We start from the raw sequence: 27,455 nt of genomic DNA on the forward strand, positions 1-27,455 counted from the left end.
CAAGGCTGGGGAAGGTTACAGAAATATTTCGGCTGCTCTAAAAATTTCAGTAAGCACAAATAAATGGAAGATGATTAGATCCACCAGGACTCTTCCTAAAGCTGCCTGGCCATCTAAGCTGAGTGATTGGGGGAGAAGGGCCTTAATCAGGCAAGTGGTCAATAACCCGATGGCCACTGTCTTAGCTCCAGCATTCTTCTGTGAAAAACAGAAGAACAACCATCTGTGCAGCAATTCACCAATCAGGCCATTATGGTAGAGTGGCCAGATGAAAGACAGTATTGGAAGATTTAGTATTGGAATTTGCCAAAAGGCATCTGAAGGACTCTCAGACCATAAGAAACAAACTTCTCTGGTCTGATGAGACTAAAATTAAACTCTTTGGAATGAATGCCAGGCGTTACGGTTAGAAAACAACAGGCACTGCTCATCACCAGGCTAATACCATCCCTACAGTGAAACATTGTGGTGGCAGCATCTTGACCTCAGACTTGGGCGATGGTTCATCTTCCAGCAGGACAATGACCCAAATTACACTACCAAATTATCAATGGAGTGCCCTCACAACAACACGGTGAATGTCCTTGATTGGCCCAGCCAGACCCCAGACCTAAATCCTGTTGAACATCTCAGGAGAGATCTGTAAATGGCTGTACACTGTCGCTTTCCATCCAACCTGATAGCCCTTGAGAGGTACTGCAGAGGAATGGGAAAAAATCCCAAAGACAGGTGTGCCAGGCTTGTGGCATCTTATTCAAAGAGACTAGAGGCTGTAGTTGCAAAGGTGTAGTTCGTTCAATGTTTTGAGCACAGGCTGTGAATACTTATGATTTTTCAGGTTTTAGGAAACCCTAACCCTAAATTTGCAACAATTTAAATAAATGTTTTTGTTTTTTTTCCTCACATTGTCATTTATGGGCTATTGTATGTAGAATTCTAAGGAAATAAATGAATTTAATCCATTTTGGAATAAGGATGTAACAAAAACTGGAAAAAGTGAAAAGCTATTAATACTTTCTGGATACACTGTGTATGAAAATATAATTAAAGTAAACTTTATAAATGCTTTGCCAATACATTTGTAATGGCAATAAAATAATTACTGAATTGAATTGAGGAAAAAAAATACAGAGTAAAAAAACGGCACTCAGAGCATCTCAATTTTGCAAGTCATCTTACACTAGTTGATTTAATATGAATACTACATCTGTTTTTTTTTTATTTTATTTTATTTTTTTAAATGGACATGAAAAAATAGTGTGCAATGTACAAAACACCAATCCAGAAGAATTTTAAAATATATTTGGTGTATTAAAAATAACTCAAAACCCAGACAGAAAGTGGTCTCATAGCTCAACAATTAAAAGATGCATGAATATAACAAACAATAAAAATGACAGATCAATTACAGAAGACATCCAAATAAATTTAACAGCAGCTTTGATTTTAACATTTTGGTCTCATTTCAACACTTAATACATGAATGCAATCTAGTGGTAGAAGAACAATACACATACAAAATCTGGTCACCATGCTGTATAAATTAATTAATCATTGGTTGAAGCATGAAGAAAAACATGAATTGAAAGAAAAATAAATTAAACTTAAATATTTAAACACTTGAATATTTAACAAGAATATAGTTTGGTTATAGTTTTACAGTATTTCTTAAGCAATTCAACATTCAAGATTTCTTTGGAACAATACATCAAAGCACTCTAATTTCTCAAGCAATAGAACTTCACTGTTTCAGATCACAACTCCACAGTGAAGTATTACCTGAAACCCTGAAAAGGTGTATATTAAAACAGGCAGCATTTACCTCTGTTGTGATCAGATGCAATTGTATGTTCTAATTAATTTAGAGTGACAGTAATATGGAAGACAATGTGTAGTTTTTTTTCCTTGTTTGTGTACATGCAGTCTTAATCTCACACAGGCAAACATCAAAGAGCTTGGTTTAAATTGAGGTAGCAGTTTGTGTATTCAAGTAAACAACCCTGATAGCTTATTTACTACAGCAGCCCATTTCTGAAGCATAAACTATATGATTCCTCAATTAGATGTGAGAAGTATTCAAAGTCTCTGTTGAAAAATAACTGGTATCATCAGGAACATTTGTTTGATTCAGTTATTAGCCATTTGAGGTATTTTTTGTTTTTACAGATAAAACTACAATCGCTAAAAAGATCAACTAGAAGTTTGTAGCTACACACTAACAATAACAATAAACAATACATGCACAATAATACAAAAGTATGAAAAAAGAGGTATAAACAGCAGGTACAGACTAAAGCTGCCATTTTATGCTTATCTGGGAATGACTTCACCAGTAATTTGTGAAAATAGACCAGCAGAGCAAACAATACAAGTAGCATTCTAAATTACCCTATATTCAACCAAAGATTTATTTTTAGATAAATTGGTTTGGCAACATGATAAATAATGCCACAAACAGAATGCTACAAATAATCCTCAAGTTATTCAGGAGTCTTTTTTGAATTAGTAAAAATTTGGAACAAATTGTAAGAGAGTGAAGCTTAAAAACAGTTAAGAAAAGATTCTTTAACTAAAGAAGTTTTGACTTGAACTGAATTCTAGATTAAAAGCTAAACTCTCCAGAAAACATCTAAATTAATGTTTATTTAATTCCTAAGAATTTGTGGTTGTGCCTGAAACCCTAAATAGACAACAGTGGTTTACTATTAGACAAAATCAGGAGTCAGTTTTGGCCAAGGAATTGTAAAACAAACAAACAAACAAACAAACAAAATAAACCACTACAGCAGGAGTACCTAAAGCTGGTCAATCAAATATATGATCCAGTAGAGTTTAGAAACCAGCATTGGGACTTTAGAAACCAGCAAAGGGATAGTTCACCCAAAACTGCATCCATACAAAATATTAACTCGCCCGAGTGGTTAAAAATCTTTGAGGTTCTTTCTTTTTGTAGAACATTTTGAAGAAAGATGGAAACCTGTAGCCACTGACTTCCATATTATTTGCTTTTCCTACTATGGAAGTCAGTGGCTACAGGTTTTCAGATTTCCAGTTTTTTTTTTTTTTTTTTTTTTGTGAACAATCCCTCTAAGTCTGCAAAAATAATTTCCTCTAGGGTATGCTATGCCAATACTTAATTTCTCCAGAGGTTTTCTTTTTGAGCTACACTGGCGTTTTTTTTTTTAACTAAATTTATGCAGAAATTTAGTGCCTGATCTCTAAAAAAAATCTTTGTAAATAAAATCTAAAGAAAAGCCAAGTTTCTTTTTTGTCAGAGGACGTTTTATATAATTGTAGAAGATTCTTGGCCGAAACTAAACCATATATCAGCTCAAAAAGAAAACCTCTATAAATACAATCTAGAACATTTTTGCACATTTTGAAGTACAGTAAACCTTAGTTAAGACAACCCAAACCTCAGCACATCAGACAACTGTTGGTATCTATATTATTTAGTATGGGACTCTTTTTACTGTTTTAAGATGCTGAGGTATGCATCCGCATATGACTAATGAGGTTTCTTTGTTGTGTAAATTTCCCTCCACAAACCTGGCAGGCATACGGTTTCTCTCCTGAATGTACACGCATGTGTTCAGTGAGACGGTACTGCCTGGTGAAACGCATACCACACTCCTCACATGCAAAGGGCTTAAGACTGAGGTGGCTGCGCATGTGGCGGGTCATAGTGCCACGCTGTGTGAACATCTTTCCACAAATGTTACAAGGAAATGGACGCAAAAGGTCAACATCTTTGAGGGATTTGTTTGGACTTGGTTCTAGGTGTTCAGGAGCTTCTTTTGAGATTCTTGTGACTCCATCACTCTCTTCTTCCTCCTCATCTTCAACTCTGATATCCAGATCATCATCGAAATGACTTTCCACATGGGACTTAAGACTCTCAGAAGAGGGAAAACCTTTTTCACAAGGTATACAAACATAACGGTTGTCTATGCCAGCGTCTTTGACAAAGGTCTCCTTTTGATAAACAAAATTGGTGCAGCCAATTGGATTTTGGCCATCAGTTTCATCCGTTTTCCCTTCAATATCTTCCTCTTTCTTTACAGACATCTGAAAAGTGAAGGTCTGATTCTGGCTTAGTTGACTTCCAACCCTGCACAGTGGAATGCATCCATTGAAATTGGATTTTCTTTGGGATCTTTCTCTTTTTCTTTCCTGAGCTCCATCCAAAGGTTTTATCAATTTCTCCTCCTTTGGGAAACACACCCCCTTTGTGCCAATCTGTTTATGGTTAGAGATAGTTTTAGACAAAGACAACTCATCAGTTACTGTTTTCTCTAAATTAGATTTTCTTTTAGACAGATCCAAACCCAGGTCCAACTTGTTCTTTGAATTATATCTACGTCCAGCGTTTTGCCTTTTTTTTGGAGGAGTTATAGACGTGTATGCTTCTGTGTCTGATGAGTGGTCTTCATAGAGGAGAACTGAAGAGCTGGTGCCAAAACAATATAAACTGTTGACAGATCCATTTTGGTTAATCTTACTAGAACACAGGTTTGCAAGGTCATTGAGCTGGAGATAGTTAGCTGTTTTAAGTAAAGAGCTAAGATTCAAGACCTCAAATGTCTCATCTGACAATTTTCCAGTGTAGATGAAATCCAGAATTTGCTGGAAAACAGCTGGATCCACCATATCAGGGTCAAGGTGGATAAGGTTGTCATGAAGGACAAGGGACTTAAGGTAGTGGCTGGTGGCGGCAAGAACACTTTTGTGTGCTCGGAAGAGTGTATTTTCAACCATGATGATGACATCGCACAGGAAACCCTTGGAGCGCTGTTGATTAAGCTGGAGAAGCAGTTGAGTAGCATAGTTGGGAAGCTCCATCGCCTACGCCTGATGTTTTGCATTGGCGTATCTGTAAAAAAAGAATGGTTATATGTTTTTGTGGTATGAGACAAACCCTTACAAATATTCTCTAATTACCTACTCAAGGCAGTGACGTGCAGGGACACAACTGAACAAGTGAACTTTCTTGTAAAAAAAAATAAAAGAACTTTTATTGATACAATGTGATATTTTTGGTTTGTTTGTCACATTTTTTATGGTTGCAAATGAGTAGGGCCAGACCAAGCGGCAATATCCTGCTCTCCCTTGTAAAGCACATACGGAAGTAAATAAAACTGCAATTCATCAAAATTCTGATAGGCTTTGCTCCAAAACGAAGCACATTTCTAATGACCTCAATGTTAAAATGGCCAACTTTACAGCATAAAAATGGTGGTTACAGCCTGGAACAAAAACCGATTTTGGTGCATACTGTAGCTAATATTACACTTCATGACAACTGTGAGGGGAGTGAATTTTTTTATATAACCCATTAGTAGCTCCGCTCATGCTCCACCATCGACTAACATTAACATGTAACATTTATGTGATTTATTTACAATATAGTTTGTAAAGTAATATTTTCTGACCTTTAGTAGATATATTATATGAAAGACTTGCTTTTTACCAAATAAAGTGGATCTAATTGGATTTGCATTGCAAAAATTAAATAAAAGTTAAAAAGGTATTACTTTTTGTCATATATTAAATTCTTAGTTTTGATACTCCCAAATCATTCCGCATAAATCTATATTAAATATATATATTTTTTTTAATTCTGCGCAGAAATAGCAAAACATATCAGCAGATTCCGTCTGGCCCTACTTACATCTAGGGTTGTAACAATATACCGGTATGACGGTCTACCACGATTTGAATGTGCACGATTATCATACCATGAACAATTGCATATCAACGGTTTTAACCCTTAAAGACCGAGACAGCTGCCCGCGGCTAAAAATAAGTATTGCTCTTAAATGTTTAATAACTTTTGATTCGCTGATCCGATTCATACAATTCAAAGATTGGCATAAAGAAGAGAATCTCAGCTTTCCAGTGCTGTATCACATAACATTCGCGGCTCCGGAGGCTCCGGAATCAGTGCGGTTACGTCATCAAAATTTGACAACGCTGATTTGACAAAGAAACGCTCGTCACTGTGTCTCCGGACAAACCAGACACGATACATTGATGCATTGTCCCTCCTCCATGCCCAGATTGGTTCAAACTCGCTATATCACAACCAATAAGCATAGGTTTCGCTTTTGTTTGTGGACCAAAAACGAGCTTTTTGAACAACACAGAATGAGATATAGGCATACATTTATGCGCGGCTAAATAAAACGCAAAAAAAAAGTTTTGCATGAAATAATTCTCATACTAAGTACTTTTGCATGCACAGCAGCACAGAAACATGACAAAACAGTGACACAGCAAAGACGAACTGCTGCTCTTGCTGTTTTCAAAAGACGCAAATGAAGGTGCAGCTGTTTGTCTGCATTGCAGACAACCATATCCAAATCCATATCCACAGACAACCATATCCATGCTGGCACATAAAACCTAAGGATGTTCCATATTGAATCTAGTTTCGTTATGTAACTATAGTATAGTAAATATTTATATCTATTTTTTTTACTGAGGATTTGCACCATGTTTATTTGGACTTTATTTGGACTTTGACACATTATTTATTATTTTCTTATTTTTTTATTTGTTCATTGTAAGTGGTGTTGTTTATAGTAACTGAAAATATATTATTTGGAAAAAGTCAAATTTTCTTCACTGTTCTATTATTTTGTAACATCTGTAACATATCGTATACCGCGAAACCGTCAAACCGTGGTATTGTTTTAGACGATTATCATACCGTAAAAAATTCATACTGTTACAACCCTACTTTCATCTAATAAATGAGAGAAAATCTTACTTTACAAAATGTATTGTAAATAAATCCTATTTTAAATTAGCCGTGAATTTGAGCCGTGGGTAGCTTAGACTATACTTTGTCACTATAGCTGTGCAATAAATAAATAAACAAACAAATAAATAAATAAACAAACATTGTATGGACCAGTGGTGTGGTTACACAAGGCCCAGGGTTGCACTGGCCCACTCAGATTAAAGGCTGGTCCACCTATAATAAAATATTTTAAAGCTATAAACCCTGTATTGAAAACATGTAACGAATGTAAGGCGGAATATTAATGTAATTTGATGTTGGGAATTAACATCGCCCTTTAGTCATTGTAAGTTTGTTAATCAAATTTAAAGTCATCATACATTACACAAAAATGGAACTGTCCAACTCTTCCTCTTCACAGATAAAACTGGCAATCCAGGCTGGCCTTAAGGTGACCCTATTACGGGTTTTTGTAAATGACTTTGCATGTAGTGTGTAACAGCTCTAAGTGAAGTGAAAAATTCAACTAGGCTTAAATCAAAGTGCGCAGAGTTTAAAACTTTTAAGTCACCTCATTGTGTTTTAAATAGGCTTGATAACGAGTCTTTAGCTGTTCCGTCGTGATGCGAATATGGAACTTAAGCCCCGCCTATTTGTTGCACGCGCAAACCCGGGAAAATCGAAACCCCCGGCCCGCCTACAAACACAGTAGCAAAGAAGAAGAACAGCAACAACACTGTAGCAGACGCCGGTTGAATCATGTCGCGAAGACATTGTGCTCAGCTGGAAATTATTGTAAGTGTAAGTCTTTCCTACCCAAAGATGAAACAGTGATAAGTCAGTGGTTAAGGTTTATTTCTGCAAAAATAAATCAGCATTACAGCCCCTGCCTTGTGCCATGTTCCAATAATTTTTTTTGACAAGTGCTTCAGCAATCTACACACTTACAACAGGGGATTCATTGGATGTTTGTTAAAGGAAGGACCAGAAAAGATTATTGATATATGGGACTATGCAGAGCTTGACATGAACTTTACAGTACACAGTTCAGGGACAAGTTATTTCCTCTATTTCACAAGTGCAAGTACAAGCGATTAAAATGGTTGTCTTCTTGTTTTCTCTAGCTTGCAAATTATGCATTCATTGTATTTTGTTACTTGTAACTGCTTGTAGTGTATCTGTTTAACTTTATATTCTCATATCACGTCTTATGCCACGTTCAAATATGGAAGTTTTCTGAAATAAATAACAAAACGAGAGGGTGGCGGGAGATGTGTCTGAAATACAGGAAACTCCAGGGAAATACGGGAGTGCTGGCAGGTATTTTCAAACATACACTCTGCACTCGGACTACTTCAATGTTGTCGATAAGCCATGATGGGCATTTCTTTCCATCTCGCGATGAACCCTGTCGACTAACTGCAACAGAATATCATTGGCCCAATCAGCGCAGATTACCATAGCACTAAGGAGGGGTTTGGAAACAAATGAATCGCTGAAAAAATCATATGGGAGTCGCTGCAATAATTAGGTAAAATTAATGTATATTATAAGACCGTGAAAGTGTTTTTTGACCTTGCATGCATATCAGCATGTTGTTGGAGACCCCCAAAACATGACCAGTGTTATTGTCTAATAAGGGCTCTTTAATGCTGCTTCTGGCCTCAATGTGATTCAGTTGCTTGGGCTGTTCAGCTGTTTTTCACCAGAGTTCAAAGACTGGCTACTATTCCTGTTTAAGATGAGGGTGCTACAACTGCCACCACACAAAATAGTAGGGATGTAACGGTATCAGAATTTCACGGTACGGTAATACCTCGGTATGAATGTCACGGTACGGTATTTATTGAATCATTTACAGGAAAAAACAAAACTTATGAAAATACTCCAAAAAAGTGCCAAAAGTGTCAATGACATACAAATTAGCCATCTATCTGTAAGCTTTGAAACAGGAACTTTTAAACCATGAACTATTAAACCATGTAAAAAAATAAAGTTTCAATTTAGTATTGTTGAAAACTCATAACATTCAACATTTAATCACACTCAGCCCATCTACCCAGATGAGAGCTCTGCTAGTCGGACTTCTAATCAAGCATCTCCTGCTGGATCTAATCTCACTATATTTATTAAACGGGATATTTCATTTATCTTGTTGTCTTTATCTAACGACATATTCCCTGACTTTGGGCATTGGAATCTATTACTTGTTCTCAGGTAACGTGTTTTGGCTGAGCGCAAAGATAAGTTAATGATTAATGTAACCACATACATTCTGTATATTGACTGATCGCTTGCCTTTATTTCCTATAATGTATAAACTTATTGTATGTTATACTTTTAAAATGGCCATTATCGATTCTTAAAACTGATACTCAGCAAAAGAGAGGGTGTGTTTCGTATTTTCACTGAAATTGAAAGGAGGCAGTTGTTATCGGCTCCGTTTTGTTATAAACATCCACACAGTGAAGATGACGCTCATCTTATGCAGCACGGCGCCTCAACATGTCTGCTGTCTAAGTTGCTAATATTAAAATGAAAATAGGCAGTTCCTTAAATCATGTTTACATTTTATTGTTGACAAAGTGAATCAACGAAGCCAGGGTGATGTGAATGAAGTTATAAAGTACACTGTTCCCTTTGAAGATTTACCCGTGTCCTCGGTATAATCTGCTTTTCCATATCAAACTGAGAAGAAGAGACTGCAGCCTTGATCAAACTTGCAAAGTCTGAACTTACACGGAGATAATGCAGGACTGAACTGTGCGTGTAAAGCAGGTCGCACACCAGAAGCGACGCTCGGCGGCGCGCCGCGCAGCGCCATGTATTTTAGAATTCTAATCATAGGTTTCTATCAGGATACACACACCGGCGGCTGTCGGCGGCGCCCGGCGACGGCTCAGGACGCAGTTCATTTTTCAGCCGCGCCACAGAGCGCCATCTGATTAGTTTCATGTTAAATATCATTCGAATGTGCGCGTCTGGTGTGCGATACTTTAATCTGTCATGTACGCGCCGTGTCGCGGCGCCGAGCGGCGCTTCTGGTGTGCGACCTGCTTTAGAGTTTTCCAGCTCTTTTCATCCCCGCTTCTAGCAGCACACTCCATTTCCGCATTACTGGATCTGTAGCAACAACAGACCGCAAGGGATGATGGTCAAGCATGGGCTGATGGCAATTGTAGTTTTCGTTACCTCCCGTTCGCTTCATTCGCCTGAGCAAATTTTCTCAGAAGACCTATAGTTTTACCGAGTCATGCGACTTCTGTAATATCGAAAAAAATTAATATTGCGGTATGACGGTATTTACAATACCGTTACATCCCTACAAAATAGTCATGGAAATTACCACACAATGGAATAACACTTCAGAAATTAGTTATAACTGTAATAACACAAATCAAATTAAGATGTGGATTGTTTCTATATTGTTCCAAGAAAAGTGGAAAAGGTTGCTAATAATTTAGGAGGCCTAATAATTCTGACTGTAGATATTCAGGTATTTTCCTCCCTGTAAATATGGAAAGGGAAATAAATAGAATAAAAATATTAAACAAATTGTGCTTTAAGCATCTTCACTGTAAGAAAAAAAAACTAATTACAGCTACAAAAGTCCTTTAGTCAAGAGCAGTGAGTGATTTTTTCCTTTTTTTGTTTGATTAACGATTAAAACATGTCAGTAGCAGGAATATTGCGCGATGTCACTTTAAGAGCAGTACTGTTCCGTTTATGGTTTCTTTTCACTTGTCTTTTGATTCTCAACTTGTTTATTACACAAATTAAGGGTAATATGAATAATCACTAAACACCGCGTTTGGACATCTATTTGACCATGAAAGTGCTCACATTAAGATGACTACATGTGTGTGCTCTGCCTGTCTTTGAGGCTGAGCGCACACACACAACACCATGTGCTCTTTGACACATTTTGTCTGCGCGCCACACACACGCACGCGCGGTCTTTCAGTCCTTACTTCAAACTAACATCCAGTAGCTCAGAGTTTATCATTGGGGCATGAACAAAATGTTGCTGAGTGAAATTACTAAAATTATTTTTCTTTCATTTGAAATTGTACAGGGGAAAAGCCTGTCGATAGCTAAATATACTACAAATATACTAGTTGCTGGTGATTGTCCTGTCTCTACAGATTTGGTAAGTGAGCGACCAGTGCTCTTTGGTTTATTCAGTTTGTTCGTATCGAACTAAGTTAACTATAGCACCGAGTGTAAACATGTAAGCACCACAACCAAACTTTAACCTTGTGTAGGCTGCATGAAAAATACATGCTTAGAGCAGTTCCTCGAATCAAATATCTCGTTTGTCGCAAGGGGCATGAATGAATTCCCTAATTGAAAGAGCCAAACTGCAGTTAAAGTCCACCATTTAATAATTTGGCAAATAATTTGACTACAGATGTCCATGTAAACACCATCACTTTCTCCCGTGTTTGTGTGTGTGTGTTTTGACTCTGAAACTCGCGCGTGCCCAAATAGACACTCCCACACCATCCCACTTTAGTTCCTCCGACACTCTCCCTTAAACATAGCTGGACACGCCCACTTTTCTGACTTTTTCCAAAGTAGAGGTGTGAAAACACCCTGCTGAAACAAGGGGGTTTCATGGCCCTTTAATGTAAATTTAAAACGAAACTTGAACAAATCATTATTGTCATAGACATTGTAAATTGATCCCTCTCTTTTCTATTTTATATTGCTGTATTTATGCCATAGTAATCTCGTAGTGATTGCTTTGGTTTTTTCAAGGTTAAATTTTAAACATCGAGATTAAACATTTGTCTCTCTATGTATTGTGATACTTAAAAAAAGTTTTCCAAAGTAGTCCTGAGCCCATCTCATGATATTGCTCATAGATGAATGATGATTCTTGATGCAGTGCCGCCTGAAGAATCAAGGATCACAGTTCTTCAGCTTAGACTTGCACCTTTGCCCTTTAAGCACTGAAATTCCTCCAGTCCTTGAATCTTTTAATTATGTTATGTACTGTTGAAGGTGAAATATCCAAATGTCCTCCTATCTATCTTTAAGGAATATTGTTTTAAACATTTCAACAATTTTCTTACATATTTGGTTAAATGGTAATCCTCAGCCCATTTTTGCCCCTAAAGGACTAAACCTTTCTCGAACGCTGCTTTTGTACCAAATCATAATTACAATCACCTGTAGACATCACCCATTTCAAATCACATCATTTCACCAATTTAGCCGATTACCAGCCCTAAATTGCTTCTGTCACAACTTTTTTGGAATGTGTTGCAGGTCTGAAGGACAGGAAAGGATGTATATTTATAAAGGAAATGGTTAAAAAAAAAGTTTTTCAGAGAAAACATTAAATATTTTGAATTCATATTGTCTGTAATGAAATACTATTAAATTTGAATAATGTGCTAACTTTTTCTGATTTGGGGTTATAAACGAATGTTATAAAGTTAAAGTTTAGATTTCAAAGATATAAAAATATGTCATGCATGTATAAATATGCAACATATATTCCAAAATATTCCAAAAAGAGATGACATAAGCCAGAATATTTTTTACTTAAAGTTGGCATACAATTGTTGAGCTGTGTACTGACTGTTAAATTTTCCAAAATTGATGATGTCTTTTAGGTTTTGTATTGAAAAACAGGATTTTTTTTTCACCAATTTGTTGTATCTGAGCCTATAAATGTTGCGACTCAAATGTTATTCTATATAAAATGAAAATAGATACTTATAATGGGAATTCATAAATCTTTACAATAAGATTTAACATTTTGTTTTTGTGCAGATTTTATGAGATTGTATGTAAAACGTGTCACAACAAATGTGATATGCTAACATATATTGTCATTAACATGGTCACACAACTCGGACAGCCACATCACATGACAAAAATGTAAGCTCTGTATACATCATCTAAAGCTATGGTAAGCTGTAATATCTTATCAGAGGAACAACAAAGATCTATGTTTTTAACAAATACTCATTTCATTAGTACATGACATTATGGACAGCAAAAAATCTACGTCACATCATCCACCTATATATATTAATATATAAATATGCAATTATATAAGAATATGACAGGATCTCTGTGCCAACAGTAAGGACTAAGAACATGTATTGCTAATACATGTTTTTTGTTGCCATTTAATACAAAATAACAAAATTAAATAAAGCAAAGTTTTTCTTTTATTATCAATCACTGATTAAAAAGAGAGGAATGAATGAGTGCTGTCACTAAGCATGATGGTAGATATGTTTAATAAAAGATCCAAATCTGATCTTGCGCGTGTGCCATATTCTGTGTAATTTATAAGCCAGCAAAAACCATGAAGGTAGCAAATTACAAGGCACTAGAAAGTGGTCGTATGCCTACTATATCCCAAGTGTTCTGAAGCCATAAAGTTTACTAAGAAGTACAGATGAATATTCAACTGGTTAAATTAATGTTCAATTCAGCACTTCACTCTGCTGCATCTATTCAATCAAATTTCAAACTGCGCGTCACATTCGTTCATGACAACACAAAAAAAAATCTCCAAGACTATTTCTTCCTGTAAGTGAAGAAATCAGTGGAGAAATGCATTTATTTTGCATTAAATGGGTTTATTTTAACCAGCAGCAAGGAGTTCATTGCTTTTTCTAAATCATGTCGCACTGTCTGTTAGATCAGCAGACCTCATTTGCAATTCTGGAGTAGACAGGGTTATTACCTGCTCTTCACACACAAAGTAGGCCTACCTGAAAATGTAAATTAGAAAAGGCTCAATAATACATTGGACAGATTCTCAATGCACTCATTTCTTCCCTATGTGCTGCTGAGTTTTGAAAGTGTCCGCAGATACCGGAGGGCTGTGCCTCAGTGATGCTTCAAGCGCTTCATTCACACACTGGCTGCGCAGATGCAATATGCGCCAGCTGAGTTTATTCTTCCGAGAGAAATACTTTTAGTGCTGAAAATAGCTTGTAAAGCCTGGCTCATTGTGGTCGAAGTACTTGATTAAATTAATAAAAGTGAAACTGACGGGTGCAATATGAATTGTCATTAACAGAAAAGGGAATGTTAATCAAGTAAAACTTGCCTCAGACTGTTTAGTTTGGTCTGCTTCAAACATGCAGAAAATGTCAGGCTTTGCTAAAAGGCTGGTTATTTAACAAATGATTAGGGTCAATAGTTGTAGCCTATTACAGATTTCAAAGAATATCTTAAAATTAAAAAAAGAAAACATAAGCTGGACCACAACAGATCAATGTCATAAGGAATGCTCAAATATTGTAGCCTATAGTTTACAGCAAGCATCATGTTTTTAGTTAGATTGTGTCGGCTGTCATACAGTAGGCCTATGGGTCTGTTATTTATTTCTTTAAAAAAAAAAAAAAAGATATATTATTTGAGTTTATCACCATAACTATAGAAACTGTATTATTCTTAAAAATAAAAAGATCTGGTTCGGATCTGTATTGGTCGATCGATACTCAGAAGTTTGCTATCAGATTGGATAAAAAATAATATTAGTGTCTCCCTGCATTTTATATTTAAAGCTTTATTTTTATAAATATTAACATGACTGTTTTATAAATTAGACTATTAATTAATAACAATATATGTTAGACTATTACTTTTTGCAATGTTTGTGTGTGTGTGTGCGTTCCTTTACTGACAGCCGCGTGTGGTTCTTGTCTGAAAATATGGTGGAAGGTCCTAAAGACCACGTTGATTACTTCAATAATGCCACTAATGTCTGCATACTCCACATGTCTTAATATTATTTTTGTTTAGTTCAGTTATGACTAGGGTCAGATGGAATCTGCGGACATTTTTTGCTATTTCTGCAGAGAATTTTGGTAAAAATTCTATTTTTTTTCTGTGGAATTATTTTGGGAGTAAACCTTAATACATGAAATAAAAAAATTATATATTTTATTTATTAATATCCAATTAGATTCATTTTATTTGGTAAACAAAGCAAGTCTCTCATATGATATCTCTACTAAAAGACAGAAAATATTACTGTACACACTGCATTGTACGGAAATCAGATGAAGATTTTCACATTAGTCAATATCACTGTAATTAATTTAAAAACTGAATAAATATAGATTTACACACATTTACTCTAGTAAATAAACAGAATTTATGACGGGCTAAAAATCTTCGGAAATCTGTGAAAAATCTGCGGAATTCTGCACACGCATATTCCGTGTGGGCCTAGTTATGACTTTACTTGGATTAAGGTCATCAAAAATCGCAGTTTATGTAGCCCTACAGTTCAAAATGAATCTTTAACTGAATAAACAGTTAGTAAACATAAGTACATCTTATAAAACGGGGGCGACGCAGTGGCGCAGTAGGTTGTGTTGTTGTCTCACAGCAAGAAGGTGGCTGGGTTGCTGGTTAGAGCCTTGGCAGGATCAGTTGTGGAATTTCTGTGTGGAGTTTGCATGTTCTCCCTGCGTTTGTGTGGGTTTCCTTCGGGTGCTCTGGTTTCCCCCACAGTCCAAAGACATGTGGTATAGGTGAATTGGGTAAGCTAAACTGTTCGTAGTGTATGAGTGTGTGTGGATGTTTCCCAGAGATGGGTTGCAGCTGGAAGGGTAAAAACGTACTGGATAAGTTGGCGGTTCATTCCGCTGTGTCAACCGCTTTTTTATAAATGGACTGAGCCGAAAAGAAAATGAATTAATCTTATTGAACATCATTTATTTTCACAACTAATTGTCATAGTAGAACAGTTGCTCAAGCAGTTTTTAATGTATTTTAGAAACCAGAGGAGCTCGTGGTCTAATGCGCCACCTGGCTTGAGAAACCCGTTCTCAAAGACTTATTTTTTTGGCAGCACACATATTCTGAATGCCTTCGGCAGAATCCAAATGAGCCATTTTAATCTAGATTTTAAAAAAAATCTATACTTGTATAATAAACACACCTTTTGTTTGAAAACAAAATTTTTTGCCATCATTACTGCAGACTTACACGAGCGATTATATCATTAAATGTGGAAAAGGGCCTTACAATATTTTTGAAGGAAAAAGGGGGTCTCAGGCAAAAAAAGGTTGGGAACCACTGACCTACTCACCTTTAACCTTGATACAAACCAAACTTAGCAATTTGTCTCTAGTACCACAGCACCCCTACTATTCTATCACAATCAAGTTGCGGACAGGTTGAAATATTTGACAATATTACTGGTGGAATGATCTTCCCATTCCCACTCTGACTGCAAAATCACTAGCAACCATCCAACGACAACTAAAAACCCATCTCTTCCGAAATCACCTGTATCAAGCACTCTCTCTCCCCTAAAAAAAAAAAAACACTCCTACTCAAGCACTACATTCTCTGAGCACAAACAAATTACTTTGTATAACTAGCACTTGTTTGTATACCCTCATGCTGAATCTCTAAATACCTCCTCAATTGTAAGTGGCTTTGAACAAAAGCGTATGCTAAATAACTAAATTTTGTAAAAAAAAAAAAAAAAAAAAAAACATGTGGTTAGCCTTTCTGTGGTTTAATTTCTATTCTTATGTTAAAACATTAATTAAAAGTGTACATTGGCCTACAGTTTTTGAATATTTTTTTTAGCAGAACTATCTTTAGCAAATTGATTTGAAGAAAACAGGTATTTTAACTGGAAAGGTATAGACTGTGTAGTCTGTAATACTTACACTGCCACAAAATGATGAATTAGAAATAATGATCCACTTCAAATCTACTCATATTTAGTTGCAACTAAGTATAAAAATAGACAACAAATCACAAACTTGCTGCACAGAAGTAGTTTTATGTATGTATGTATGTTTTATGAATGTAGTGTAATCAAGCTACAGATTATGCAACGCCACAATTTCTGATATTTCAATACAATAGATCGCTCAATACAGTAATAATGTTGTTTTCAAGTCACTTACACGTGATTTCAGACCGAATATTTAAAGTACCATGGTAAACAATATAGGCAGCATGTCTTAAGTTGTGAGTAAACAAATGTGCAAATTTAAAACTAACTTTACCTCAATACACGCATGAAAAGCCCAAGATCCTTAAAGCGCATCGGTAAGTTAAGTCATAATAATACAATGTGTGATCGTTAGACGTGTTTTCGTGTCAATTTAAATAATTTAGGCTACTTCATGCCACGCCTGGATCCGGAAACGTAAAAACATTTACAAAGCGACAAACACCAAGCAATTTAAATATCATAAAACAACCAACGCTGTAGTAGTAATAATAGTAGTAGTAGTAGTAGTAGTAATATTAAAGATAATAATAATAATAAACAAAAACAGGAAATGGTACGTTGCCCAGCACTGGGTTAGTTGGGTAAGCGGATCACGCAATGCATTCAATGCCACTGGTGTTGTAATTATCACGATCGGTTTCTTAGTAGAGTAACGTTAGCCTGTAGCGGAATATTTTGTATTATAAAGGAATACAAACATACATACATAGATGCATACATATGTAAATAGATATGGGTTTTTTACCTTTCGAACAAGGGCAGGGGTCCTCGCTTCGTACCGTCGTCATCAAAACGCCATCTTAGGAGCTTGTGACGTAGACAGTTTGACCCCTGACCCAGTTTGAATCAATCTCCCCCACCTGTCTTGCTGGAGGTATTAGTGGCATTGCTTTTCTTTTAGCGTGAGACAACCATCACTAAAATGTTTACATTTGAGCCAGATCAGTGAGCTGTATAAAAGTACAATTAATTACATTATTTACAGTACAAAGTATCCTAAATCACATGTAATAGTTTATAACAGCATAAGGCTGAATAATAATAATAATAACAACAACAACAACAACAACAACAACAACAACAACAACAACAATAATAATAATAATAATAATAATGATAAAATTAATAATGAAATGATAAATGACAAAAACTTGAAATGATAAAAACTTTTTGGTGCTAACGGATTACAATGGATTTTCCATAACTGACAAAGGATTTGTCCATACATTACATAATTAATAGGGTTTCACTATGCGAAATCATAATTAAATACATTAGTAATATAAACATTAAAGGCCACCTATTTTACCATTTTTCAAGATTTAAGATAAGTATTTTTTGTCTCCAGAATGCATCTTTTTAGCTCAAAATACCCAGGTAATTCTTGAACTACAGGCACTCTTATGTCCTTTGATCATATATCAAAAATATATATATATATATATATATATAATTTTGTTCAAATTGTCAAACTAAAAATAAAACCCACTTTAACTCCTTTTAGGTGCCAAAATCACTGTTTTCACCTTGTCGCACACCCAGAGTTTAAACTTTAACAATGAAAATAACATTTTAAAATAGTATTTATCTGGTATTTATTAATGTATATTAGTTAAGCACTAGTGAAATAATTTAAATATTTTATAGTTATGTGAGACTATTAGAAATATAATTTTTTATACAAAATATAGCTGTCGTACAGTATCAGTGTCATTACCACCACAACACTGTAATGTCGCTTTAAAAAGTTTGTGTAAAAAATTATTTTGGTAGTTTCTATGAAAATAAATAGTGCCATCTAAGAACATGTTGAAGATAGAAGGAATTAAAAAAATTTCTTGAGGAAGCATTTAGGTAAATATTGTCTGATAAGGAAATACATTTATTCTACATCATTTCCAAACATGTTGTACCTTCCAAGATGTTTTTAAAAACCAAACAAAATTAAATTAAATAAGAATGTTTTGTATACATAAAAGCCTAGTATTAATTCAAAACTAATCGGTAAAGCTATTTTACAAATTTTCACAATAAACTGTTGAAATGTCATTTCCACCACTGTCATTACCATCAACACCACACATAAACACACAAACAATATTTAAAAAGTTCTCATCACACATTAAAAGTGTATTTACAACATATAATGTCATGCTCTTTTAAATATACAAATTCAGTTTATTTATTTTCTAATAAGCTCTTAACAAAATTAATATTAAATTTTAGAGTGTGACAGATGCAATTCAGCATACAACTAATTTATTTCATTGACAAATGATAAATTATCATATATATATATATATATATATATATATATATATATATATATATATATATATATATATATATATATAGTGGAACGATTGGTTGAACTAAATACAAAAAATGATCTTTGACAATGTTTGACTGCCATAATTTATTTCATTTTGAAATGAGCTGTATATTGAGATTTGGTGGAATTGACATTTGTTCACTTTTTTTGAAAAAAATTCACTTCTTAAGTTTGTCCCCTTACAGATCTTAAAACTAGACAAATTGTTTTGAGTAAGTCTTTTTTACTCAACTTCACGAGTTGCCCGTAGCTGAAGAATGACCCACCCCTCCGGTTATTTATCATACCTTTCTGAATATGGGAAATTTGAGCTGTTAGCATTGGTCTCTGAATGAGACCGCAATCTGCACTGAAATAACCAATCGTGAATGAAGAAATGGAATGACCTTGCAAGTGGCTAATGGATTCAGGTTGAATCCGCTTGTCAAATCGTGATGTATCGTTGACGTATGGAATACTGTTTCAGGGTCCAAACTGCTACTCATTTGAATTGAGAAAATATTAGTTTATGGCTAAATTATTTTGTTATATCACACATTAGAGTGAGTTTTATATAAAATCACAGTGTACACAACAGTCTCTGAACATGCAGCATCACAAATACCAAAATTTTAACATATATACCTAATTAATTACTATTATTATTTGCTGATGTGATTTTTTGAAAGTATTACAGTGTTTTGTAAATGTTTATTATTACCTTTTATTGAGTCTCCCCATACAGTTTGATAGAGCGCTTGGACCCGGGCGCTGCTTAGTGTGATGTCACACTTAATAAGCGTATAAAAGCAGAAGCGGAATGTTGATATTCCGAGTAGTTGTACATTTTGTGGTAAGTATGATGAAACTTTATTACATCTTTTGTGTGAATTTCTTCAGAAATTTTGGTTTGAAATTTATTGTTTTTTAAACACTCCTCCTACCTTTACACAATCTTTTAGTTTAGAAGAAATTATTTTTTATTACTTATTTGTTATTACTCAGAATCTTCACATAAATCTAAAGAATTTTTTTTCATCTTTTTTATTTTCATCTTTTTTATCTTGCTTGGAAAAATTTTTATTCATAACCAAAAATGCATGGCTTTAGTCCCTGCTTTTCAACATTTTTTGATTGAAGTTGACTCACTGCTCAAATCTTTCCGTATGTGTAACAACAAAAAACGTGTCAGATTCTTGGTTCTGTATGAAAAACTGTTGTCTATTGACTCTGATTTGAGTTAGAACGCTTTCCTAATGCTTTTAATTTATTTTCATACACTTTTATACAATAATTTACTTACCACTTCCTTTGTTTTGTTAGTCTTTTTTGTCTTTCTGCAGATAATGTAGTTTGTATTTTTCCTCTTTTTCATCTCTCTTATAATGATCTCCTGATTGTGGTTATATATTTTCATTCTTTAATAAAAAAATAAATAAAAGAAGCAGATTCAGAATTGAGAGGCTATTGCAGTGCACATGTTTTAAAAAAACACTGCAGAGCAAGTCACGTAGAGCTGAAGTAAATACACCTATGTTCGTCGAGTGCAGCTCTTCTCAAACGGGTTGGTTGCTCGAGTGTCCAGTTCACTATCTGGGAGTCTCTGGGAGTTCTACATCAGCTGACTCCCTGACTTCAGACATTTAAAAAAAAAAATATTGTTTCAAGCTGAACATACAAACAAAATGGTACATACTTACAATATTACATACTTATGGTTGAGTAACAAAATAGGCCAACATAATGCGCATTTCACAAAAATAAAAATAAATAAATAAATAATAAAGGGTCTTTGAAAATTAAATTAGCTTATAAAAATCCTGAAAATAAATAATCTTAAGGGATTTTTTATCATTTACTAATTTTACAGACTTTCACCCTCAGAAATTTTTTACAGAAATTTTACCTCATTCAATCACTGATTAAAGTTAGGAGTAGATTTGAACCATCTGCATTTGCGCATAAATAAATTTTCCAAACATAATAGAACATTGACAGCAAAATGAAATTCTTTGTTTTTAAGGAAGATACCAAACCTAAGTGTTTTTACGGTGAGAAGAGGGGAATCTATATTCCTGGACCATAACCACATCTGTACCTCTTACCAAAGGGGAAGCACCAACATAATCCAAACTCTCTCTTTCTCTCTCTCTTTCTCTCTCTCTCTCTCTCTCTCTCTCTCTCTCTCTCACACATACACACACACACACACAACACACACACACACACACACACACACGAAACAATTATTTACATATAAATTGAATGTCAATCTTAAAATTTGTTGGTAGGATAAATCTCATAAAACATTTTTAAGCTCACCTCTTTACTTTTAGGAGGAAGGGAAAAGACAAATAATCTTTCCTAATCCCTTTAATTTGTTTAAATAGGAATTGTCTTCTAATTGAAATTCTTAATAATTCTGTTGTAGTGCATTTGCTATCACAGAAAGCATAACCACTGACAGACAGTTGTCTCAATTTTGGAAAGGTTGCCTTAATCGGAATAAGACATTAATATGATTAAGGTGTTTATATTAATTGCTTTTTGAACGTTCCTTTCATGATACCGTTTGACATGTTATAGCACATAAATCGATTAATGTCATTGTGTCACCAGGCTATTCACTTCGCCTCTGGAGTTTCATGTAATTTTGGGTCTTTTGTTTTTAATTTGTCGACTTTAACTGTAGTTTGACACTTTCACTTTCATTCAGGAATATTTCATCCATGCCCCTCATGACATGAGATATTGGATGTGAGAATGGAACTGCTGGAGGAATGTTGTTTTAATGGAATTTGAAACCACACGTATAGGGGAAAAAAATCTGTGCAGTTCATGGTGTGTGTGTGTCTGTGGTCCTTTACTGACTCGGTAGGTGCAGAGAATAGTGTCAAACAGCCATGAGTGTATGAAATATCTTGTCGCAAAATGTGACAAAAAAGTCCTACGTGATAGTAATAGTTTAAGATGTTTAGATGTCTGTACTGCACTTCAGTAATGTTACTACAATCAGCAACTCCACATATCTTTATCCGATTTCTCTTTAGTTTGATAGACTCTAGCTGCATGGTGGCGCAGTGGGTAGCACGGTTACCTCACAGCAAAAAGGTTGCTGGTTTGAGTCTCGGCTGGGTCAGTTGGCATTTCTGTTTGGAGTTTGCATCTTCTCTCCATTTGCGTGGGTTTCCTCCGGGTGTTCTGGTTTCCCCCACAGTCCAAAGACAGGTGAATTGGTTAGGCTAAATTGTCTATAGTAAACTGTATGTGTGTGTATGGATGTTTCCCAGTGATGGGTTGCAGCTGGAAGGGCATCGGCTGTGTAAAAACATATGCTGGATAAGTTGGCAGTTAATTGTGCTGTAGCGACCCCAGATTAATAATAGGGACTAAGCCAAAAAGAAAATGAATGAATGATAGACACTTAATCAGAGTATTGTCTGTCTTTATTGTATTAACCTCAGAACCTGATGGAAATGGTCACTAGTTAATGGTGGTATTAATAAATTGATATTTTTCTTAATTTTGAACAATGTTTATAGGTTTAATTGTGCATCACAAAATGGCAAATTAGTAGATGACTTATCTAGTTTAATTTCAGAAACAAAAGGGTTGTTCTATTCTGAGAATGTTTTAGAAGGTAGTGATTGGAACATGACTCCTGATGAGCAGAGAGATAGAAAAAAAGCCTCCCTGATTTAATAAGCAGCAGTTCAGTATTAGAGTTGAGTCTTTGAAAACTTAAAACAATTTTAATGGTGTACGGAGAATTTTGAATCATGAAATCAAATCTTTTTTTCCTGGAATAGGCATAATTTTGAGAGTAAATCCAGAATTTATTATTGGATGGTAAGTGATAATATTGTCAAATATGCTTCTCAATGTAATATTATTAAAGCTCCATTGAGTTATTAATGCCTAATAAATCTAATTTTAGAACTGTCATATAAACATTTTAGAATGGGTACTGGAAATTTAACGCAGCTCTTCTGCAAAATGAAGAATTTTGCATTAGGATTTTTAAAAAATGTATATGCTTTAGACTAGAATATTGGAATAATGGGAGTTTTCTGTTTTATTACTCAAAACAACTAAGGAAAAGGCGAGGTATGTGCATGATTTCATTAGAGTAATAAATCGGTACTGTAGTAAACCAGTATTAGAGACTAATGAAAAGGAAAAAGTACAAGGTGCTTGTAACGAGGAGGCTGACACAGGGGGATCCATTTGCAGTATGTTTATTGAACTCAGTTTAATAACAAACACACAGTATGTGCTGATGGATGAACTCACATGAATGATTATTAAAGGGTCAATGGGCAGGCGGCATACAATCGTTGGTCAATAATAGTGCTTATGTTAGATCGGGGACCAGGTGGATTGTGGAAGGTTTTCAGGTCTTAGTCAAATGATATTTTCTCTTTACTGAGTGTAAGTAGTCAGTCAATTGAGAGTTGTTTGTTTACATCCTGATCAGCACATTAAAGGGGTGGTCCAAAGTGTATTTTTAATGGTTGGTTGTGTTTATAAGATGCAAAGCAATATGTGCTCATGCTTCATATTTTTGATTATATACTGCTACTCAGCTAGCATGAAAACAATATATTGTCATATTTCCTAGTTCCTCCAAAAAGTCCACCCTTAAGAGGCTCTGATTGGTCATCTCACATAATGTGTTGTGATTCGCGGATCAGCTCCTCGTCTCCAGGAAACATGTCATCTCCCTACAAGCACACACTGTGTAAACACTTGTCAGTCGGAGTAGCTGTTAACCGTATCAGTTTGTGCCTGAATCAGACAGAAAATGACACAGAGAACACAGCTGAACCTCACGCATGAACTGCATCCAATTTAAACGTACTACTCGGCCTTTAGAAAAGAACATTTTATACAGTATGAATGCGAAAAGGTAGGAATGTGATTCGACCGTACTATATCTGCCATTTTTTCAAAGTCACATGACCTACCAGCGTCAGTTGCCGCGCTTCACTCCCATTCATGAATTATCTCGCGGGGTATCATAGGATAGTGCAGCATGCATGGGATGCGCACTTCAGTATCTCACTGGAAGTATAAGTCATGCGGGTACTTCTTGCATACTGATTTTCGAATTCCATGAATTCGGACAAACTACTCGGCTCGCATACTGATTTTAGCTGACTATATAGTATGGAAGTATGCGCTTTCGGACGCAGACCTGCTCTCTAAAATAACATCTGACAAATGTCTTTCACATATATGTGGAATAAGCATGTGTATATGAAATATCACATATCTTTTACGAATTCATATTTAATGTCTATAACGCAGGGAAAGTTGCTGCAGGAGTGTGGCTGTTTACAACGGCGACGGATCAATATTAATTTTTAGCTAAATTGGTGCCAAGCAGCATATCCCGTTCTTTACATCCCTGTTTAGATCCTCAATATAACATAACATTAACGCTAGACACTATGCATGTAATAGATCAATTTTAACAAATAAAAATACTTACAGGTTGTGGCTCCACGTCTTCGTCTATTATGGCTGGAGGAGTTTTTAGCCGAATCTAGCACTGAACTAGGAGAGATTCTGGAAGCTCTCTTTTGTCAAATACTAGCCACACACACACACACACACACACATATATATATATATATATATATATATATATATATATATATATATATATATTTTTTTTTTTTTTTTTTTTTTATAATTTTTGGAATGTAATTGAAATTAAATTGTAAGCACTTCTCTTTTTGAGTCGTGTCCTTTTTTTTAAGCCCAAATACAGAAACAGAACAATCTCTGTGGAAATAGCTCCATTGATGGCACTTTAGCTTTCTCTGTTATAATACAGCACTTCTGGCCATGCCCCTTCGCTATGCAGGGTGTATTCGTGTAACCTGTGTTCTCACTAGCCTGGATGTTTTTTTTTTTTTTTTTTTGTAGTCTACACAGTTTATTTTGCTGTAGGCTTTGCTAAGCTAACTCTGTAAATGCCAATGTCTCTCTTTGCATTAAACTTTAAGCCGGTGTTCTAGGTCGAACTTATTCTGGCAGCTCGTCTTGTAGTCTTTCAAAAGGAATGCTGTAAGGAAAGGCCATTTTAGCCAAGTTTTCCATGTTTTCCGAATTCAGTTTCCTCGCCGCAGTCGCCACTGGCTTGCATGGTTCGGGACTTGTAGAGCTGCACATCGATGGATTTGCTCTTCAGTGTTTGAACTCTCAAAGCTCTATGAAAATAAAGATGAATTTAATTTAATTGAATTGAAAGTGGTTGCAAGCTCACTTTAGATGATAATAGGAGATCAAGCAATTTCCCACCAATCCTATGCGGAGTGCAGGGAGGACAGAAGTGGGTAGTAGTGCACTCATGCTATCGTCACATTTAGCCAGATAATCTACATTTCCACAAAAAATAAGAAGAGAAACCAAAGGAGGGTGTAAGATTTTACATTTTAAACACCTATTGTGAAAAGTAAAACTACCTTTTTCCAACATTTGGAAGACCTTCAGATGATGTTGATCCAATATTATATTTAACACACTGCCACGATTTTCTGGCCTACACTCTCTATAGTTGATCTACACATCCTTCCGCACAGTGTTGTATGGCATGGGATTGGTGCAAAGTTGCTCAATCTGCTATTAACACCTGGAGTGAGTATGAAACCACTTTTTTTCAGCATTCCTTTCGGAAGAGTCTATGAAGATGAGCTGGCAGCCCCAAGTTCGAACTAGAACACAGGCAAAAAAAAAGTCAATCAGAGACTTTGCTTTCACATACAGAGTGATGTGAAAACTGGGCCTTCAGCTTGAGAAAGATTATGGTCAGCAGACACAGTCTGAAGGACGTTTGACTCAACCATCACCACAAATACCTTCCACCAAACATTTTGAGAAATCTCCAGTTTTGTGGTCAAGATGAAAGGCCAGCACCCACCAGGTAGTTGCCCCACCTATTCTTTCTCCATGCAATCAAACCAGTCACCATCATCTAACAGAAAATGAATGTCCTTTTCAACCTTAAAGGGTTTTTGAGCTGTTGACAGTCGTATATGTGTCCCACACTGCTAAAAACACTATTAGGACACATAAATCTCACTAAAAAGTGAAAACTGGTCGTTTTTGCGTTATTTCGAGCAAATTCGTACTTCCGGTTTGAAATGGATTTTTGAAGCTGCGTCACGGCCATGAGATCTTAGCGTGTATTCCAGCATGTACTGTAGACTGGACGTCTGCACCGGGGTGTACCGTATTACGTCTCAGAGTGTGCTGCATTAATGCATGAGTAAGGCTTGGTTCAAACCAATCAGCGCGCTCTATTGTGCAACTTCATTTATACTCATTAATGTTACAGTGTATACGGCTGTTGTAAATGAGGGCGATGCCAACCCTCTTGTGCACCACCAGAGGGAACCATCGCCAGAATTCTGATTCGACTCACGGACTCAAAATCCCATAAGCCCTGCTACCTGGCACTGATTACGGTCCAGGTGCAACTCATCAGCTCTCGTGTATATATACCACACTCACGCTCCGGTTCGTTGCGAAGTCTTGATTTGCCTGGCTGTCATTTCTGAGCGTTCCATACTCCCTGCTTCGGACTGATCTGTGTTTCTGACCCTGTGCTTGTTCTACGATTACGAAAGACATCTGCCTGCCCCTAATCTCCAGCCTGTTATTCTGACCAGTAAGATATCTGCCTGCCTTTGAACTTTTGCCTGTCTCACGTTCTGTCTCCTGGATTGCCCCTTTGTGTTTGTTTGTATGTGTGCTCTTAATAAAGCTTGCAAATGGATTCAATGCCTTCTGACTCATCACAACAGAAGACTTCGCCACTACAGAATCCAGCAGCTTTAGCACAAGTCTCGACTGAACTTTCCGCTCAAGCCACTCAGTTAGCCACCCATCATCAACAACTCACCCATCTAACTTCTCTCACGGAGGAACTGGTGAGAGCTATGCAGCAACTCCGTCATCCGAATCCTGCAGTTACCCCGCCTGCTACCATGACAGCTTCTCAACCAACGCATGTCTCCAATGCTCCGGCTACCGTAAGTCCCCGATTAGCTTTTCCTGAAAAGTTTGATGGGTCACCTTCTCGCTGCAAAGGCTTCTTATTGCAATGCAAACTATTTGTTAACCAACAACCTGCATTATATCCCACTGATTCTAGTCGGGTGGCTTTTGTATGCAACCTGTTAACGGGGAAAGCGCTGGAATGGGCTACAGCGATATGGAAGGAGGAGGAATGTAACTATCCCACATTTGAAACTTTTCTCAAGCAATTTCGGGAAGTGTTCGAGCACCCAGCAGATGGGAGAAGCCCCGGTGAGCAGTTACTTTCTCTTACACAGGGGCGTAACACAGCTGCAGAATACGCCCTGTCATTTCGCACTCTCGCCGCTCAAACTAACTGGGTTGAGGATACACTGAAGACACTATTCAGACGGGGTCTGAATACCAATCTACAATCTGAATTGGCTTGCCGTGACGAAGGAAAGAAATTGAACGAACTCATTGAACTTACCATCCGTCTTGATCATCTGATTCGCAGCCGTAGAAATCCTCGCACACAGCTCCATGTTTCAAGTGACACGCCCCCTGATGAACCCATGCAACTGGGTTTCACCCGTCTCACCCATGAAGAAAGAATGCATCGATTGCAA

At 36.0% G+C, this 27,455-nt stretch overlaps 1 protein-coding gene across 2 annotated transcripts; it reads right to left on the reverse strand.

Annotated features, from left to right (window-relative positions):
* Positions 1-1,280: 1,280 nt before the first annotated feature.
* On the reverse strand, positions 1,281-17,335 carry hic1l (hypermethylated in cancer 1 like). 2 transcript variants are annotated; one of them, XM_021470449.3, is made up of 3 exons: positions 17,233-17,302; positions 16,414-16,477; positions 1,281-4,873 (listed from the first exon to the last, which is right to left on the reverse strand). In XM_021470449.3, exon 3 carries the CDS (start codon positions 4,840-4,842, stop codon positions 3,478-3,480), a length of 1,365 nt encoding a protein of 454 aa, XP_021326124.2. In that variant the 5' UTR covers positions 4,843-4,873; positions 16,414-16,477; positions 17,233-17,302; the 3' UTR covers positions 1,281-3,477.
* Positions 17,336-27,455: the final 10,120 nt, after the last annotated feature.

Source organism: Danio rerio, chromosome 25, assembly GCF_049306965.1.
Source record: "Danio rerio strain Tuebingen ecotype United States chromosome 25, GRCz12tu, whole genome shotgun sequence".
Taxonomy (NCBI): Eukaryota; Metazoa; Chordata; class Actinopteri; order Cypriniformes; family Danionidae; genus Danio; species Danio rerio.

Bases quoted from the DNA above. Each gene is read 5' to 3' on its own strand.
- hic1l (XM_021470449.3), bottom strand. From the start codon at position 4,842: ATGGAGCTTCCCAACTATGCTACTCAACTGCTTCTCCAGCTTAATCAA.